Source organism: Xiphophorus maculatus, chromosome 10, assembly GCF_002775205.1.
Source record: "Xiphophorus maculatus strain JP 163 A chromosome 10, X_maculatus-5.0-male, whole genome shotgun sequence".
Taxonomy (NCBI): Eukaryota; Metazoa; Chordata; class Actinopteri; order Cyprinodontiformes; family Poeciliidae; genus Xiphophorus; species Xiphophorus maculatus.
In genome coordinates this window covers 18,445,447-18,460,166 of record NC_036452.1, presented here as the reverse complement: position 1 = coordinate 18,460,166, position 14,720 = coordinate 18,445,447, and the positions used below count along the sequence as shown (strand labels likewise).

The following is a 14,720-nucleotide window of genomic DNA, read 5'->3' as shown; positions in this document are numbered from 1 at the left end:
TTTTCCAATTATGCTGCTATGGTCTAATAAATAACCATTGATTAGACATGGGCTGCTTCGGTTTGTGTCCTACTCTGGCTAATTAACATTCATGTGAATATGGAACTGTTACCGACCACCAGCACAAGTTCACACTCTTCGTCCTTAAAGAAATCCTGAATTTTATAAACAATTAAATCAAGTCTCTATATGAATCATAGAATCACACACAGCTGTCTTACTCTTTTTGTTGGAAAGTATTTTTTAGTCTTGTGTAAATTTTGAAATCCTGCCACTGGCTATCCACCAAAACCATATGTCATCACTATATCGCTTTTTTCCAACTCACAAAACTGCCTTGTTCCTACGCAAGTCAGATGATGCGGGGCTGTGGCTTCCTTGCTTGGAAGTGTTTTGCAAAAGGGGCTTATGTTACTTTTGCTATGACATCATCATCTCAATGTTTGTTTTAATATTTAAGATTTAAGTGACAATCCCACATTTTTATTTTCAGTGCTTCATGAGTGCCTCTATGTGGCCACATTTCTATATGCTGAAATAATCAGAAAGCAGCTTATGTATTCAGTTTTGCTCTCTGGTTTTAAGTATCCAGAATCCTGAGGTGAGTGAATCTCCAGCAGCACATACAAAGCTTCTGTGTGGTTAGGTTGAGGACGCAGTGTTTGCTTTGTTTCTACAATATCAGTGGGCTGCTTATGACCTACAGTAGATAGCTTATAAATATTTTATTGCTTTTTAACACACTACTCCTCCAATCTGCCTTAGTTTTTGCTAAAAGCTATATTTTCCTCATTATAAGATCTAATAGGTATTTGTCACAGATTCAAAATAGCATTTACTTGCGTTTATTTGACTGTTTAAGAAATGCTATTGCATTGGATATAGTGGCTTGCATTATCCTAAATCTGATAAATGTTGGTGAGTGGATATACCCAGCAAACCATCTCCTTCAAAGCCAGTGTTTTTAAAGAGCAAAAACAGTTCTGCACTGAGCCTGAGGTCTCCTAGTTGTTGGAAGAGCATGCAGAAATAAAGGAGGGGCTGCACAGTGCATTGGGTAAAGCAGAGTAAACAGATGATTTGAATGGTATGTAAAATGTTCAGTCCCAAAGGTGCAGAGTTGAGATGTGTTATGTAAGACAAGACCTGCAGGTGTGTTTATGCCCATTTTAATGCGCCTCTTTTTCAGGGTAAATAAACAGATGTAGCAAGCCTGGTTCGCACACACACATGCCTTCACAAAGGCAGCAGATGATCTGTTTAATTTCCCCATTGGCTCATTTTCAGCTTATATTGAATGCGTCTGACCTAGTTGCCAGCTTCACCATGGGAGATTAGTCTCTATGTTTTTAACAATGCAGTAAGTTATTCGATGTGGCAACCTGGAAATGTTTGGACTTTGAAGAGGGGGTTCTTAAGAACGTATTGCCTTGTTTACACAATGCGGTACTGGTCCAATTAATGAAGGGGCGATATATATGGAAATATATGTACAAGTCCTTGGAGTTTAACTTTGTAGCTTTAGCAAACAATAAAACTCCCATCAGTTAAGTTTCCTGCATAGTGTCTGAATACAACACTTTCTTAGTTTTTTTTAAATATCTCGCAGCAAAATCAACTGCTAAGAAACCACAAATGACTTCCACTTAAAATAACTTCTTAAATTGCAATGACTTGAGGGGATATTTGTCTTTGCAAACACAGTACAGAAAATGCCTCCGCAGCATGCAACGAACTCTTAAGTATTAGAGATGAAAAGCTCCTTGAACTTTTTCACATTTTGTTTCAATGCATTTTATTGGAGTTTTATGTGACTACTACATACAGAGTCCAACTAAAAGTAATGCACAATTGTGCAGTGAAAAAAAAGAGATATGTCACAAAATCTTTTACAAATAAAAAATTGAAAAGTGTGACGGACGTTTGTATTCATGCCATTAGGATCTAGAACTTTCAATTGAATTATGATTACATTAATCTTTTCGGGTCTGCCTCTACCAGCATACACAAATTTACACATATTCAAAAAAAAAAAAGTAAATTATTTTGTAAAATTTACACAACCATTTACAAGAATAAGCTCATAACTCAGAAAAAGTTTCTGGAAAAGGCTCTCCTTTGGAACTTGTTGCATTATGGTGAAGGGTGCAAATAATATAGTTGTCAGATTCACCAGGTGGAAGAACTGGACTGGATTAGAGTTAAAAAGCAGCCAAAGTAAATACTAAACTTTTTGAAAAGTTTCTTAAAGAAAAGAAACAATGGACTAAAGACTTTGGCAAAGTACTGCAGAACAATTATTGCGTTGTTTCCACCCTACTGGCATTGTTTTACTCTTAGGTCTATTTTAGGGAGGAAACGGTCATAACTGCAGGCCAAGCTGATGCATGCTAAGACCTGGCTGATGACTTCTTGGTGAGACTCTCCATCTCACCATGTAATCACATTGTTTTAAACTCTTGGACACCCTCCTAAAGGGATTTGGAGATCACCTGCCCAGAACATTAGCCATTAGCGCTGCATGTTACCAGAGACTTTGAAGTCAATTACCTGCAACATCAAGGAGTGGAAAACTCTTTCTTAGCTCTTTGTGATTTACATGTGTTTTCTGTTTTGGTCTTTTTTTTTTTTTGCATCCAGTAACAAGTCGACGCAGTTTTTTTTTTCTTTTTCAAACTATTTAGAAGTGCTTTGGGACAACTGGAGTAAATTCAAGCCCATGCTCTGCCTCAGTGGTTTGGTTTGAGGGACTGTGTTTACACTCTCAGTAATCAGTGCAGCAAGATAGATGTGTTCCTCAGATAAGTGTTTCCCTTGATGAGGCCCCTACCTAACCACAAAGCTTTTATTGCCAGAGATGGATGATGACCTGTAATTACCTCTTTTCTCACTCCTATGTATTTAGGTCCTTCCCCAGGCAGTTGTGGTCTTGCTGTTTACCTTTTTTCTCATTGCTTTGTGGGGGTTTGACCCAACCTTCAACAGCAAGTGCACTTTTTTTTGTTGGTGTTTGTTCATTGGAAGCTGGTATGAGTGGAAGTCGGTTTGCATTTCCTATTGAAAGGAAAGGTATATTTGTAATAGTGGTTAAAGAAAAAACAATCTATAAAACTTTTGCTTAAGTTAATGACAGTTGGCAGTTTTGGGATACAGAGATATTGGCAGATGTTTTTTGTTACACTTGTTTCACATTTCTTCATGACGTTCATTCTCAAAAGCCTACAATTTGGAATCAAAAGTAGCAGCTACACTTTCTCTTACATGAATATGCCGACAATTAATTCCCAATCACACTCTAAAGTTAAGATTTGCAATGGGGTAATTCATTTTTTACTACAAAGGAAGGGTACAAGTGACTTCATAGTCAAATAATCCCTTGCCTGAAATGTCTTTTCAGGGTCTTGGTGAGAGATTTGGGGATGTGTGAAGATCTTCATGGTCTCCCCATAGTGATTGTCACTTATTATAATACAGGGTGATACATCACAAAAGGTTTTGACCGTGGAAAAAATGTCCACAGTATGAGCCTAGTGGTTTAATACTGTGGTGATGGCAGTAGAGGTATATCCTTGACTTGGGATTTGCGAGCAGCGGTCCTCCACGTTGCCAGTTGTGGCAACGGTACACCTACTTGATGAGAACTAAGGGCATGATTGTAGACCATTTAGAGTTGATGTGATCCTTCATTGCAATTTATGAAACCTTTAAATGGAATAAAAAGGAAATTCATAGCTTATGGCTAAAATCTAATCCCCTGTCATTCAAGCATAGTGTGTAGAAATCTTGACTTTACAACTACTCTCCAGTGTTTGTAGTTATTTTTAAGCATTCTTAGTTTTTTCTTTCTTTTTTTTTTAGATCATGTTCAAAAGCGTTTCAGAACAGCCATGCAACCCAAAGCAACAAAAGTCCCCAGCCAGCCGCAAGGCCTGTTGAATGAGACAAAAAGACAAGCAAACCAAGTTTTCTTTGTTCTCTGTTGTTTTTTTTTATTGACTTTGCCATGCTGATGTTCCTATATGCTGAAGAGCTTCATAGCCTTCTGAAAGCTTGTCTCATCTTGAAGCATGTTTTCATTTTGCTCTGTTCTCCTGTTTGTAGTCTTATGTGCCCAAAAAAAAAAGAAAAAAAGAAAACAAACCCTGTTCACTCATGTCACCTGAACGGAGGGATGGATTCATGTTTCTCTCTATGACGTCTCCTCCTCTTTTACTCAGTTCATATTTACTCTTCTTCTCAACATCAAAGCCTCCCTCTCTCCTGTCTGCCAAGCTTAAACCCCTTTCAGAAAGGTTCTAATGAGGCTGTTTTCTTTCGCTTTGCTTATCGTTGTGAACAGAAAGAACAATGGAAGGACTCCACGCTGACAACTAAAGCTCCAAGTGTTGAATAATTTAACCTTCCATGGATGGTGGGCTTCTACAGAAAAGCAAACCTCATAATTTCCCTGTCTCAAAAAACCCCCAAATCTATATACATAAATCACAATACCTATGATTTACTGTTCCAACCCTCCAGGGTGCTGCTAATTTATCTGCAGCCGACGTAAGGAGGAGGTTCTCCCTCCCTCTGTGGGGCAGAAGGAAGAACATGGAGCCATGGAACATGTAGGATAGCATGGTGGGCATGCTATGCGAGGAATGCGAGGCTCATGTTGGAACTAGAGTTCCTGAAAGGCCCTGTTCTTTCCATGCTTCTGAGACAGCTCAGACCCCGCTTTGGCGTAGCGCCCAACGCCCAGCCCCATCCATATCTGCCTCTTGATCAATGTGCCTTCTTGTGCCTTCAAGCTCTTGTTTTCAGGAACATGAGTCACCAGCACCATGCGCTCAACAAAAGCTGCCGAGCTTCTCTGGGGCCACTGCAGAACGACCAATGCAAACGCAAAGCATGACTGCGCCCATTCTTTACACATCGATATCTGCATCTCCTGCTGGATTGCATGCATAGCACTTGGGATCTCGGCGGGAGTTGATTTCCGAACCACTAAGCTAAGAATCTTAATCCTCTGACGCCCATGTAAATAGTACATATGAAGTAAATTGTGGAATAGTTAGAGTTATGTAGCTGTAAATGTTAGGAGATTGTAAAACAAGAAGTACCAGCCTCAATACTGTTGAGAGAAAGAAATGATTTCTTTCGTGTGTTTTATTGATGGTTTCATAAGACACTCAGAAAGCACAGCTGCAAGGAGAATCTGACTAATTTTTGTTTGCCGACTTCTCTGAGCTGAATAGGAGCATCAATAAACCAAAAAAGGAGGACAGAACAGAATATTGGATCATGACTTCAGTGGGAGCTCAGTCAGAAATCCTCTAATTTCTCCACATTCTAATATTCTTCTCATACAGCATGTTGTCTGATTTATTCTTCCTCCACTGTTTTAGCACAACAAGACTTGCATTTTTAAGTATTTACTTCTGATGATGTAATCCATGTTTTCCTTCCCATAGATTTTATTCACATTTTTGTGTTTTATCACAGCGTTGGTCTTAATTTTATAACTTGGCCAGGCTTCCTTCTCTTTTATGGACAGTAAAATTTAATATCTGACTGTATGGGAGAATGGCATTGCTTGAGGAAAACAACAAATAATAAAAACTAAGATTATGACTTTCAAAGCAGTTTAAGTTAAATAGTAAAATTACTTTGGAAACAAATGTATTTTGTTGCTGCTATCATTATAATTTTAGCACAATGTCCTACATAAAAACACATATTTTAAAGAAAACAACATAACTGAATAATTTTGCCCAATTTTGACCAACTTGTTTTAAGGACATTTGAGATTCATTACATTTGTTGGTGCATTTCAGACTTCAAGTAAACCGTGTTTCAGACTGTTGCCCATCTACATTTAGATTGATACAAATGAGATAAAGAGCACAACTGCTACAAGATTGGTATGTAAAAGTAGGAAATGCCTTTATTATGAATTTTATGTGCAAATTCATCAGAGTTGATCTGCTGTTTTCTGTCTTACTATAGCCTAGTGTTTTGAAAACGCTTGTTGACAGAGTCCAGAATTATAAAAATGGATCAGATTTTTCAGAAAAATCAAGTCCTCCCACATCATTGAAGTGTTTTTTGCTTCTGATTTGCTCCTATTGAGAAACGTTTGTGTAGACAGAGGGGGAGACATCAGGTTTTACTTTCTAACACCTCCTCTGCAGCCCTGACGTATGACCAAAACAACCCATAAGGCCTTGTTAGGGACATGTTTTTATGGTTAGGCAACAATGACTCAAACATTTAGCTGAATAGATGGTGGGATCAGTGACTCATGTGTGCTAATTACACCATTAGGGACTTTTAATGGCCCTATTAGTGTGATCGTTCTGACTACAATTTTTAAGTTACTTCCAGCCATTTTCAGAACTGAAGAAGGTTTTCAGATGAGAGGCAGAGTATCTTCAAGAAACAAGAGAAAAGTTCTGTTGCCTTCTACTTAAGCACTTAGGATTACCATGCTAATAATAAAAACCATAAATCCTACATAAAAGTTATCAGGGGGAAAAAAAAACTAACAAGAAAAACCAAACTGATTCATCCAAGCAACAACTTTACATTGGTGTAGCTTCTCAGTCATTCAGGACATGACTATCCTAATTGCTTAAATGGAAAGCAACTGGACTTCTCTTGTTTCTTAATGACGTTCCACCTCGTAACCGAAAGGCTTTTTCAGTTCTGAACATGGTTCGGGAGAATCAGATATGATTTGTAGTCAGCACAATCATACTAATAGGGCTGGAAATGTCTCGTAATTGGGTAACCTTACCCTCAATTTGTATGGCCATACAGTTTAGAAAGAATGCCGTAGATTGATGTGAGTACGAGAAAATGTCATGGAAGTTTGCAAAGAAGCCATCTTGATTTACACTATGGACGGACAAAGAATTTTTGTGTTGTTCTTTGACTTTCTTACTTTCTAAACCTAGCTTACCCTAATATTTTCTTGATTTCCATCATCTTATTATATTAAATTGACTGTCTCATTACAATACATGTTCCTCTTATCAAAATAAAAGCATTTCCTGTTTGGTTCATGCAAACCATTCTTTCTGCTCTCTGTTTTAAGATTCCCTCTCAATTACTGACTATACTACACTTTACTCTTGATTTTGTCATTTTTAAACATTCCTTGGGACATGTTTACTCTTTGTACTTGACAACAACGTTTTCTAGAAATGCCAACACGATGAGTGGAAATTTCTCCAATTATTACGTATAGCAGAATATAGTGACAGAGCAGATAATAATAATAATAATTCATTAACTGATCAGATCTTTGTTAGTTACCTGGAAGCATAAATATATGTTTATTTTTAATTAATATTTGTAATCTTTTTCATCAATTTTTAAACTTTTACACTTGAAGCAACTAATAACAGTTCCTGCATGTTGGATGAAATGTTACCAAACTAATTTGAAATATCCATGTGTTAGATTAGGCTAAATTTCTAACTTTTCAGTTTGAATTACTAACGTACTTCAATGCCGTGCAGACATATTATTAGGCATGGATTTGATAATAAAAGATTTATTTATGTGTTTATGGGAGACTCCAAACCTGACTTGGACTTAGGGAAAAAGACTTGGACTTTGGATAAAAGACTTGTGGACATTTCTGATGCAACATCAATTCAATCTGGAGAGACTCAGACGGAAAAAACAGCGATTAAACAGGTTTATTGACATGCATGAATTTAAAGTTCTTTGGCGCTCGGGCCCCGGCTGAGGACATTGAGCTGTGAATTGCGATCAGCTCGGATGAGCATTCCCGATGTAGGTTAGGAATGTCATCCCCCGGGACCCGACACTGGTGGTGGGGGTCGGTGAAGGATGGGAGCCTGAAGAGTGGAGGTGGAGAAGGGGTGGAGGAGGGTTGAGCGCAGCTGGAAAGCGGAAGATGCCATGGATGGAGGTCCTTATCAACTGGGCCTTGGTCGGTGATTGGACGTGACGTGGCTTGGTCCTGCGTTGATAGGTCGGCGGTGATGAGCGGGACGCGCCGACTGGATGATGCAGGTGGGGCTAAAGAGTCTTCCAGTTTGAATTTGCGCCTAGGCTTCATTTCACCCAACAAAACAGTTGGTTACTGACATACGGCGATGTGCTTACCCAAGTGTCAATGTTATCTGACAAATTACAGCAGCTGGCAAGTTTTTCTCTCTGTTAAATTATTCAGTGGCACTGTGCTGCTTAGGGTCTGTTCACTCATACAGGTTTGGCTTTAATTAAAATTAACTATGAGGCAACTGGTCTCTCAAATGAGCATTTTTTTTTTGGAACAAGATAAATTTGAAGGTTGTTACATTCGGTTATACTTTTTTTTATGTACAACTGATGTAAACTACTACAGCGTGGAAAAGGTTCAGAAACCACAGGTTCCTACTAGCATATTCACTTGTCTTTGCAATGCAAAATCAACTGGTATTATTTCATTTTATTTGTACATTTCTTTACAGAGGTTGATTGTTCAAAAGAGCAGAAAGCACCTTTGCTATGCTTTCCTGTTATCTGCAGAAAATCTTGCTCTCTTATGTTTCCAGCCTGAATAATTGAATAATTTCTTACATCCCTGAGCTTCACTTGAGTTTATTTCTAAAAACTTTAAAGATTCTGAAAATAGCCAACTTTGAGTTTTCTTCCCAGAATAACAAGTGCAATGCTTGTTATTCTGAGTAGGACTGGGAGATTTTTTTTTTGTTTTGAAGTTTTAATTTTTGGAAAATCTGTACTTCTTTTCATCAATGGACCCATTGGGTTTCCATAGTACAGAGTGATGTTAGCCATCTCAAGAGCTACCATCCTGCTTGAGAATGGAGAGTTTTACAGCTTCTTGTTCCCCCCCCCCAACTTGTAAACTCAAAGAAGGATTGATTGAAATGAAAGTAATTTTTTAAAGATATTTTCTGTCATTTGTAATTTTTCTTTAAGGAAAAAAATCAGAAGCTTTATTTTTAAGCCATATCACCCAGCCCTACTAAAGAGCGTCGTCAGCACCACCTGGTTGTTCATATATCAAAATCCGTGTTCACTGATTGGAGAAAAAAAATCTGATTTTTCAGTTTCCGACTGGCCGCTCACCGGTCAAGGCCTCTCAAGCTAAAACTTGTACAATTTTGGCTCCATTATAATGGAAACTGATATCTCCCAACTCCCACTGTCCAGCTCTATCTCTTCCTCTTCCCGTCTCGCTCCGTGTGTCCTGTCCAAACACACACTGCTGTGCGGTATTCCGCACCTCCGTGGGAGAAAACAATGGGGGTAATTTGCGGCTGTGAATGGCGCTGTATCTAGAGCACTCTGGTTCCTGTGTGGGTCTCGCCGAACAGTCGGGCCTTTGGAGCCGACATCAGCTGTAGGACGTCAGAGGATATTTAGCTGGGTGAGAGGAGAGGTTGCAGTCAAGAGCTGTCGTTTGAGACAGGAGGATTAGATGAGTGAGATTGAGAAAGATGTTTGTTATTTGAAGCTTGGAAGTCTAAAATGTTTAGCAATGAGGCTTTTAAGGGTTAAGCAGAATTGGGCGAGTAGTCTCGTTTGATTCTAGGTAATACCTAAAGATGAACAGAGGATTAGGCATGTAAGAAAAGGAAGTTTGTGTTTTGCAAGTACAGATCTGTTTTTGATACCTTGGATTAAGAAAATTATATGAGTGTGCTTACACTGCACACACTGAGCAGCTTTATTGAGGATACAATCTTTGGTGTACTATTTGTTGACATCGTGAACAGTTTGGCAAAGAGTTAAAGTAGGAAACAGTTTTAGTTGTCAGCTCATTTGTGACGTTGGCTTAGAGCGGTGGCACTCGGAGGGGCTGGCAGCTGAATAAATGAAGACATGGGACAAATAGCAGTGTGTCGCTTTCAAGGTGAGTGGAAAATAAACCAGTTCAGTCATGCTGACTGATGTAGACTGTGATGCTGTGGAAGGAAAGAAATGCAGATGCTTTCTCCTGGCATACCTTCTTGTTTTCATGGTTGTCAGTTTGAATACCAAAGAGCTGTGAGACGCTAACATTGCAAATGAGGTGGAATATTTTGTTTCTGTGAGGCAGAGTCATTTGTTTATGAATCATTTGGCTGTCATGATAGAGTCAGAAGCACTGAGAGAGGGGAAGGGTGAAGAAAGCTCTCCATCCTGTCAGGGCTGTCATGATAAGAAGTGATGAGGAGGAGGGGGGGAGACTTAAGGGAAAAAGAAACACACACACACACACACACGAGGCAGGAAGGATTTTTGGTGAGCTCAGGTGAAATAACAAACTTTGTACCAAAAACACTTATTGTCTTTTTCTGTACCCTCTTTCCCCATCCCCCTCCCCCCGTCCCTTTCGCTGTCATTTTTCCAGAGTTGCTGGGCTCCAACAAGAAACTCAACATCAATTACCAGGACTCAGACGGGTGAGAGAAAAGTTCCATTTGTTGTGTAGATAAGGCAGGCGAAAGAAAAAAAAATACTATTCTACATGTGAACGCCTACTGTTTGTTTGCAGTCTTCAATCCGTGACTCACGAAGCGCACACAAGTACGGACATAGATTGCTGCTCAGAGTCATTACTGTAACTCCAGGGCAGGAAATTACTAGGTACTGACTTTTGTGTAGCTCACCACATCTGTCAAATATTTAGAAGTGACTAAAATGTACTGTTTCTGGTCCTACATAAGATACAGTAAGTGGAAAGTTGCATTAACTTGTAAATGAAGAGAAGCTGAGCAGGAAGTTTATAGAAAAACAGTAGGCTTGTAAAGGTAACTTCACAAAGGGCATCCACAGTCTGGGACTGCCATTTGTGGCTGTAGTGTTGATTAACACTACAGCCACTGTAGTGTTGACTAATTTGCACTATTTTAATAAGATACCCTAACCCTGTCCAGTGGGGTATTCTTTTCATGCTACTAGCCTTCAGGGTGTTTAAGGTTGATTTTTTTCTCATCAGAATTAAACTTTTCAGGGTTATTACGCCCTACTAAGTTGAAATCGGCAGGCACGCGCCATTGAATGAAACACGTCCTTTGAAGATTTTCTTTGTTCTCTAAGCCTCTCTCTCACAGAAGGGCTTTGATTCTGCAGTCAGCATCATTAAGATCCGCATGTGTCTTCTCGGACAGCCTGTTGGACCGTTGTGCTCAGACCACGCAAAGTCTCTCTGGGTCTAACATTTGACGTTATTCGTCTCAAACCCCCTTCAAGATCTTTTCAGAAATTGAAATGGCTGTCTTACCGTGCACAGCCGTTGCAGAGATGGAGCACGGCAAGACGCCGTGCTTGTTCAGTCCAGCAAACCTGAAAAGACAGAAAGCCTTTACGCCTTTGCCGTCAGTAGGTGATCACAGTGTGAAAGTCTGACAGAATAGGTTTTTATTTATTTATTTCAAATTTATTGGAGCTGAGAAAAGACATAAAAGAATGTTACATTTACAAAATACTGTTGTTCTGTCTATAGGCCTTTCAGCCAAGGGTTAATTTGCAGACTGGGTACCTGGTTAGGCTTTTAGAAGTCAACCTCTAAAACTAGAAATGACACAAATAATCAATTTTATGCACAGGTTTTGACTTTCTATAGCGCAAAGTATTAAACATTTGACAAATTGACCAACAACCTTGTTTAGGTTTCAGTACAGTTTTTGAATTATTATTGTGCTCTTGCTCCTATTGCCTCTGTTGATATTCTTAAATCCTGGTTTCCGTCCACCAGCATGAATGTCAATCATTCTAACTTCTTCTTCTCTCTTTAAATATCATTATTCGCCCTGAGTGTCTTGATCTCTAGTATTAATTCTGTATTACAAATTCAGGATGGTCCCTTAGGGACTAGAAAGGAACTTTCACCAAACTTACCAACATGGCTCTGTTGGGAAGTGGTAGTTTTATGAGTGCTAGTGCATTCAGAGTGGGTCCGGCACTGCTTGTTTTTACACAATAGTATTTTTGGAAACATGTCTTTGAATTTCAGCTCTCTTAGTAAGAAATAAGAAAATCTGTGTTGAAGAAGAAGGTTATCTAATAAGACAATCCATCTCAAATGCAAGCTGTGGACCGATTGTTTGTACAATGTAGCTATGTTGAATGATAACTTCTGCATGTGTCTGCATGCAGTGTGCCACCTCCTGTAGCGTGTGGGAGGTGGCACAACATGGGAGGTGTTGACATCAAGCTGTCCATCAGCGAAGGAACTGCTAGGTGGTTGGGTGGTAGGCAGGAAGGAAGGGACTACCTGAGAAAGATGAGATCATTGGTAAGGCGAGAAGAGGATTGTGAAGCGTGAGTAAACAGCTGGCTGTCACTAAGTCAATGCCATCACACTGACACGTATTCAGCACATGTCAGTGAGAAGTTTCAGTAACAGGTGGTGAGATGTGGCTGACATGTATTTGAGAGAAGAGAGAAAGCAGGAAAAGTAAGCACTAAACACATCAGCTCCTCAATTTTCATGGATGTTCAAGTAGATTTAAGTTTTATCTGTCTGAAACCATTAGAGGGTTTCCTTGGCTGTGTGTTTGTGATCAATGTCCCACTTAAAAATCTATTTTATGCTATTTTTCTGCAGTTTGCTAGTGCCGAAACCTTAAATAGTCATTTACTATAAAGTCATGAGCAGTTCCGTTTCTGCTGTATAATGTGTGCAATGACATCCAAAGAGTTAAAAGTTTGTTTATGTACAACATCCCATGTTTCACAAGCTTCAGCATGTTTTTTTCTTCAGCAGTGAAGTTTTGTGCAGAGAGTGAGCACAGAGTCCATTGGGGCAGAGTGCAGGACTTCTTTTCACTGAAAAACTGTAACCGCTAATTCAGTGTGTTTTTGAGGATCTTTGCGAGTGGTTCTTGATTCTAGAGGGAGAAATTCTAAGAAATCTCAAGTGATTTACACAGCCTCAAAGAGGCTGAAAGGCGCAATAGATTGTAGATGAATTTTAGTAGACTGATGGTCTTTCTTCTTTTGCTGTATTAACCCAACACAGCACTCAGACTCATTTTCTGCTCATCAGAAAATTCACATCTTCTGTAATAAATGTCATCAGTATGTTTTGAACAGGTCTTGACAGAGCTATTTGTACTTACCCGGCAAACATTTCTGGGCCATGAATAAGAGTTGAATCAACTGGTATTTTTTGACCCTCTCAGGGATTTGCATATACTTTTGTAAATACTTATTACTCCTTCGGTTTCTTGACTTTCTAGAGGCTTTCTGCTTTCTGAATTCATCCCTATTTTTTCACATGTTTAATTCTTATTCTGTGTACATTTTAATTTCTTACACGTAACTTCATTTGTCATGAATTCTGTTGTAACAAACATCTGGAGAGAATCTTTTATCAAACACCCCACTGGAAATATAATTATCAAGACGTGTTACTTGCTTTCTCACGCTGCAAGTGAATGTGAGTGGACTCATCCATGTAGCCGGTTTGCTGGAGACGTGTAACAAATGTTTCCAAAAAGTTAAGCCAGCTAACAGTCTATTAGATCAACAGAGTATCAGAATCTGTAGCTTGTTCAGTTCAGCTCAACATCAGAAAGACTAAAAAAGGGGAAGTGTTCATGGACAAAAGAAACTTGCAAATGGTGAATCTTGACGGCTTTCATATGTAATGAAACCAGTTTTACTTTTGGAGCTGAATGATGGGCTGCAGTTGTTACCGTAAGAGTGTTGCAACAAGTAGATTCTAGGTTTGAATCTTGGGCCTTTTTGGTTGGAGTTTCTATGCTTGCCTCAATGAATGAATGGGTTATCTCTAACTTTCTTTCACGGTAGAGAGTAATGCATGTAAAATTAATTAGTCTCTCTAAATTGGCATGTCTTGAGGTGTGAGTGTTTGTTCATACCTCCCAAAACAATCCAGCAAAGATTAAGCAGGTATTAAAGGTGGACGGTTGGATAGTTGGAATTTGTCTGGTAGACCTCATCTATGTCTAGATTGATTTTTTGTTTCCACAGGGGAAAACTAGAGCACTTTCTAAACAACGATTGGGTTTTTGGTCTCAACCATTCTTCCCTGATTATTAGGTTGTATGTTGTTACATTAGCCCCACAAGAGAGGGGCATGTTGTAACTGCAGCACAAGTTGTGTGTTTGCTCAAAAATCCCCCTCCCTACTCTCTATTGCTCTCTCAAGCAATTGTCTCAAAAATAACTTTTGTCTGTGTTCCTTTAGAGGAGCATCTTACAACTCCATAAATTTTCAGCCAGAATAATGGTAAAGCGCAAATTCCTTTTCTTTTCAACCTCTTCTAAAGACGGGGATGTATTTAGATGCATTCAGTGTAATTTACAAACTCTCATCTCTTCTTTCTCTCCTCCTTCTGTCTGTTTTTTTTTTTTTATCCACAGCTTCTCTGCGCTGCACCATGCTGCTCTGACGGGCACCACTGAGCTGCTGTCACTGCTGTTGGACTCCCAAGCCACGGTGGACATCAAGGACATCAACGGTATAAAAACGACAGAACAACCTCACCGGCCAACAAGTCACCGATTTTGGAGAGGCATCCGTTTAAATACAAAAAGTTCAGTTTCTCAAAGTCAAAGGGGGATTAAACTGAGCCTGAAACTTCATCTGAGGCTCTGCTGAAAGCATGTTTAACTGAAATGAAAAAAAAAAAAAATTAATCTTATTCGCTTTGAAGTTTGCGTCCCACAAAGTGACAGCAGATCCACGGTAAGTATTCTCTCACTTCCAAGAAGAAGCGATACAGTGGAACTTAGAGCTGCAG

At 39.2% G+C, this 14,720-nt stretch overlaps 1 protein-coding gene across 6 annotated transcripts in view; it reads left to right on the top strand.

The window, feature by feature from the left end:
- The window catches only part of LOC102233692 (caskin-2), a 56,578-nt gene that overhangs the window by 12,463 nt on the left and 29,395 nt on the right, over window positions 1-14,720 (top strand). For 5 of the 6 annotated variants that reach the window (XM_023341116.1, XM_023341114.1, XM_023341118.1 and 2 more), the window contains exons 3-4: window positions 10,358-10,409; window positions 14,341-14,438. In XM_023341116.1, the coding sequence (XP_023196884.1) occupies window positions 10,358-10,409; window positions 14,341-14,438 (150 nt within the window). The remainder of the gene's footprint in view (window positions 1-10,357; window positions 10,410-14,340; window positions 14,439-14,720) is intronic. The other variant, XM_014472882.2, reaches the window with a different exon arrangement.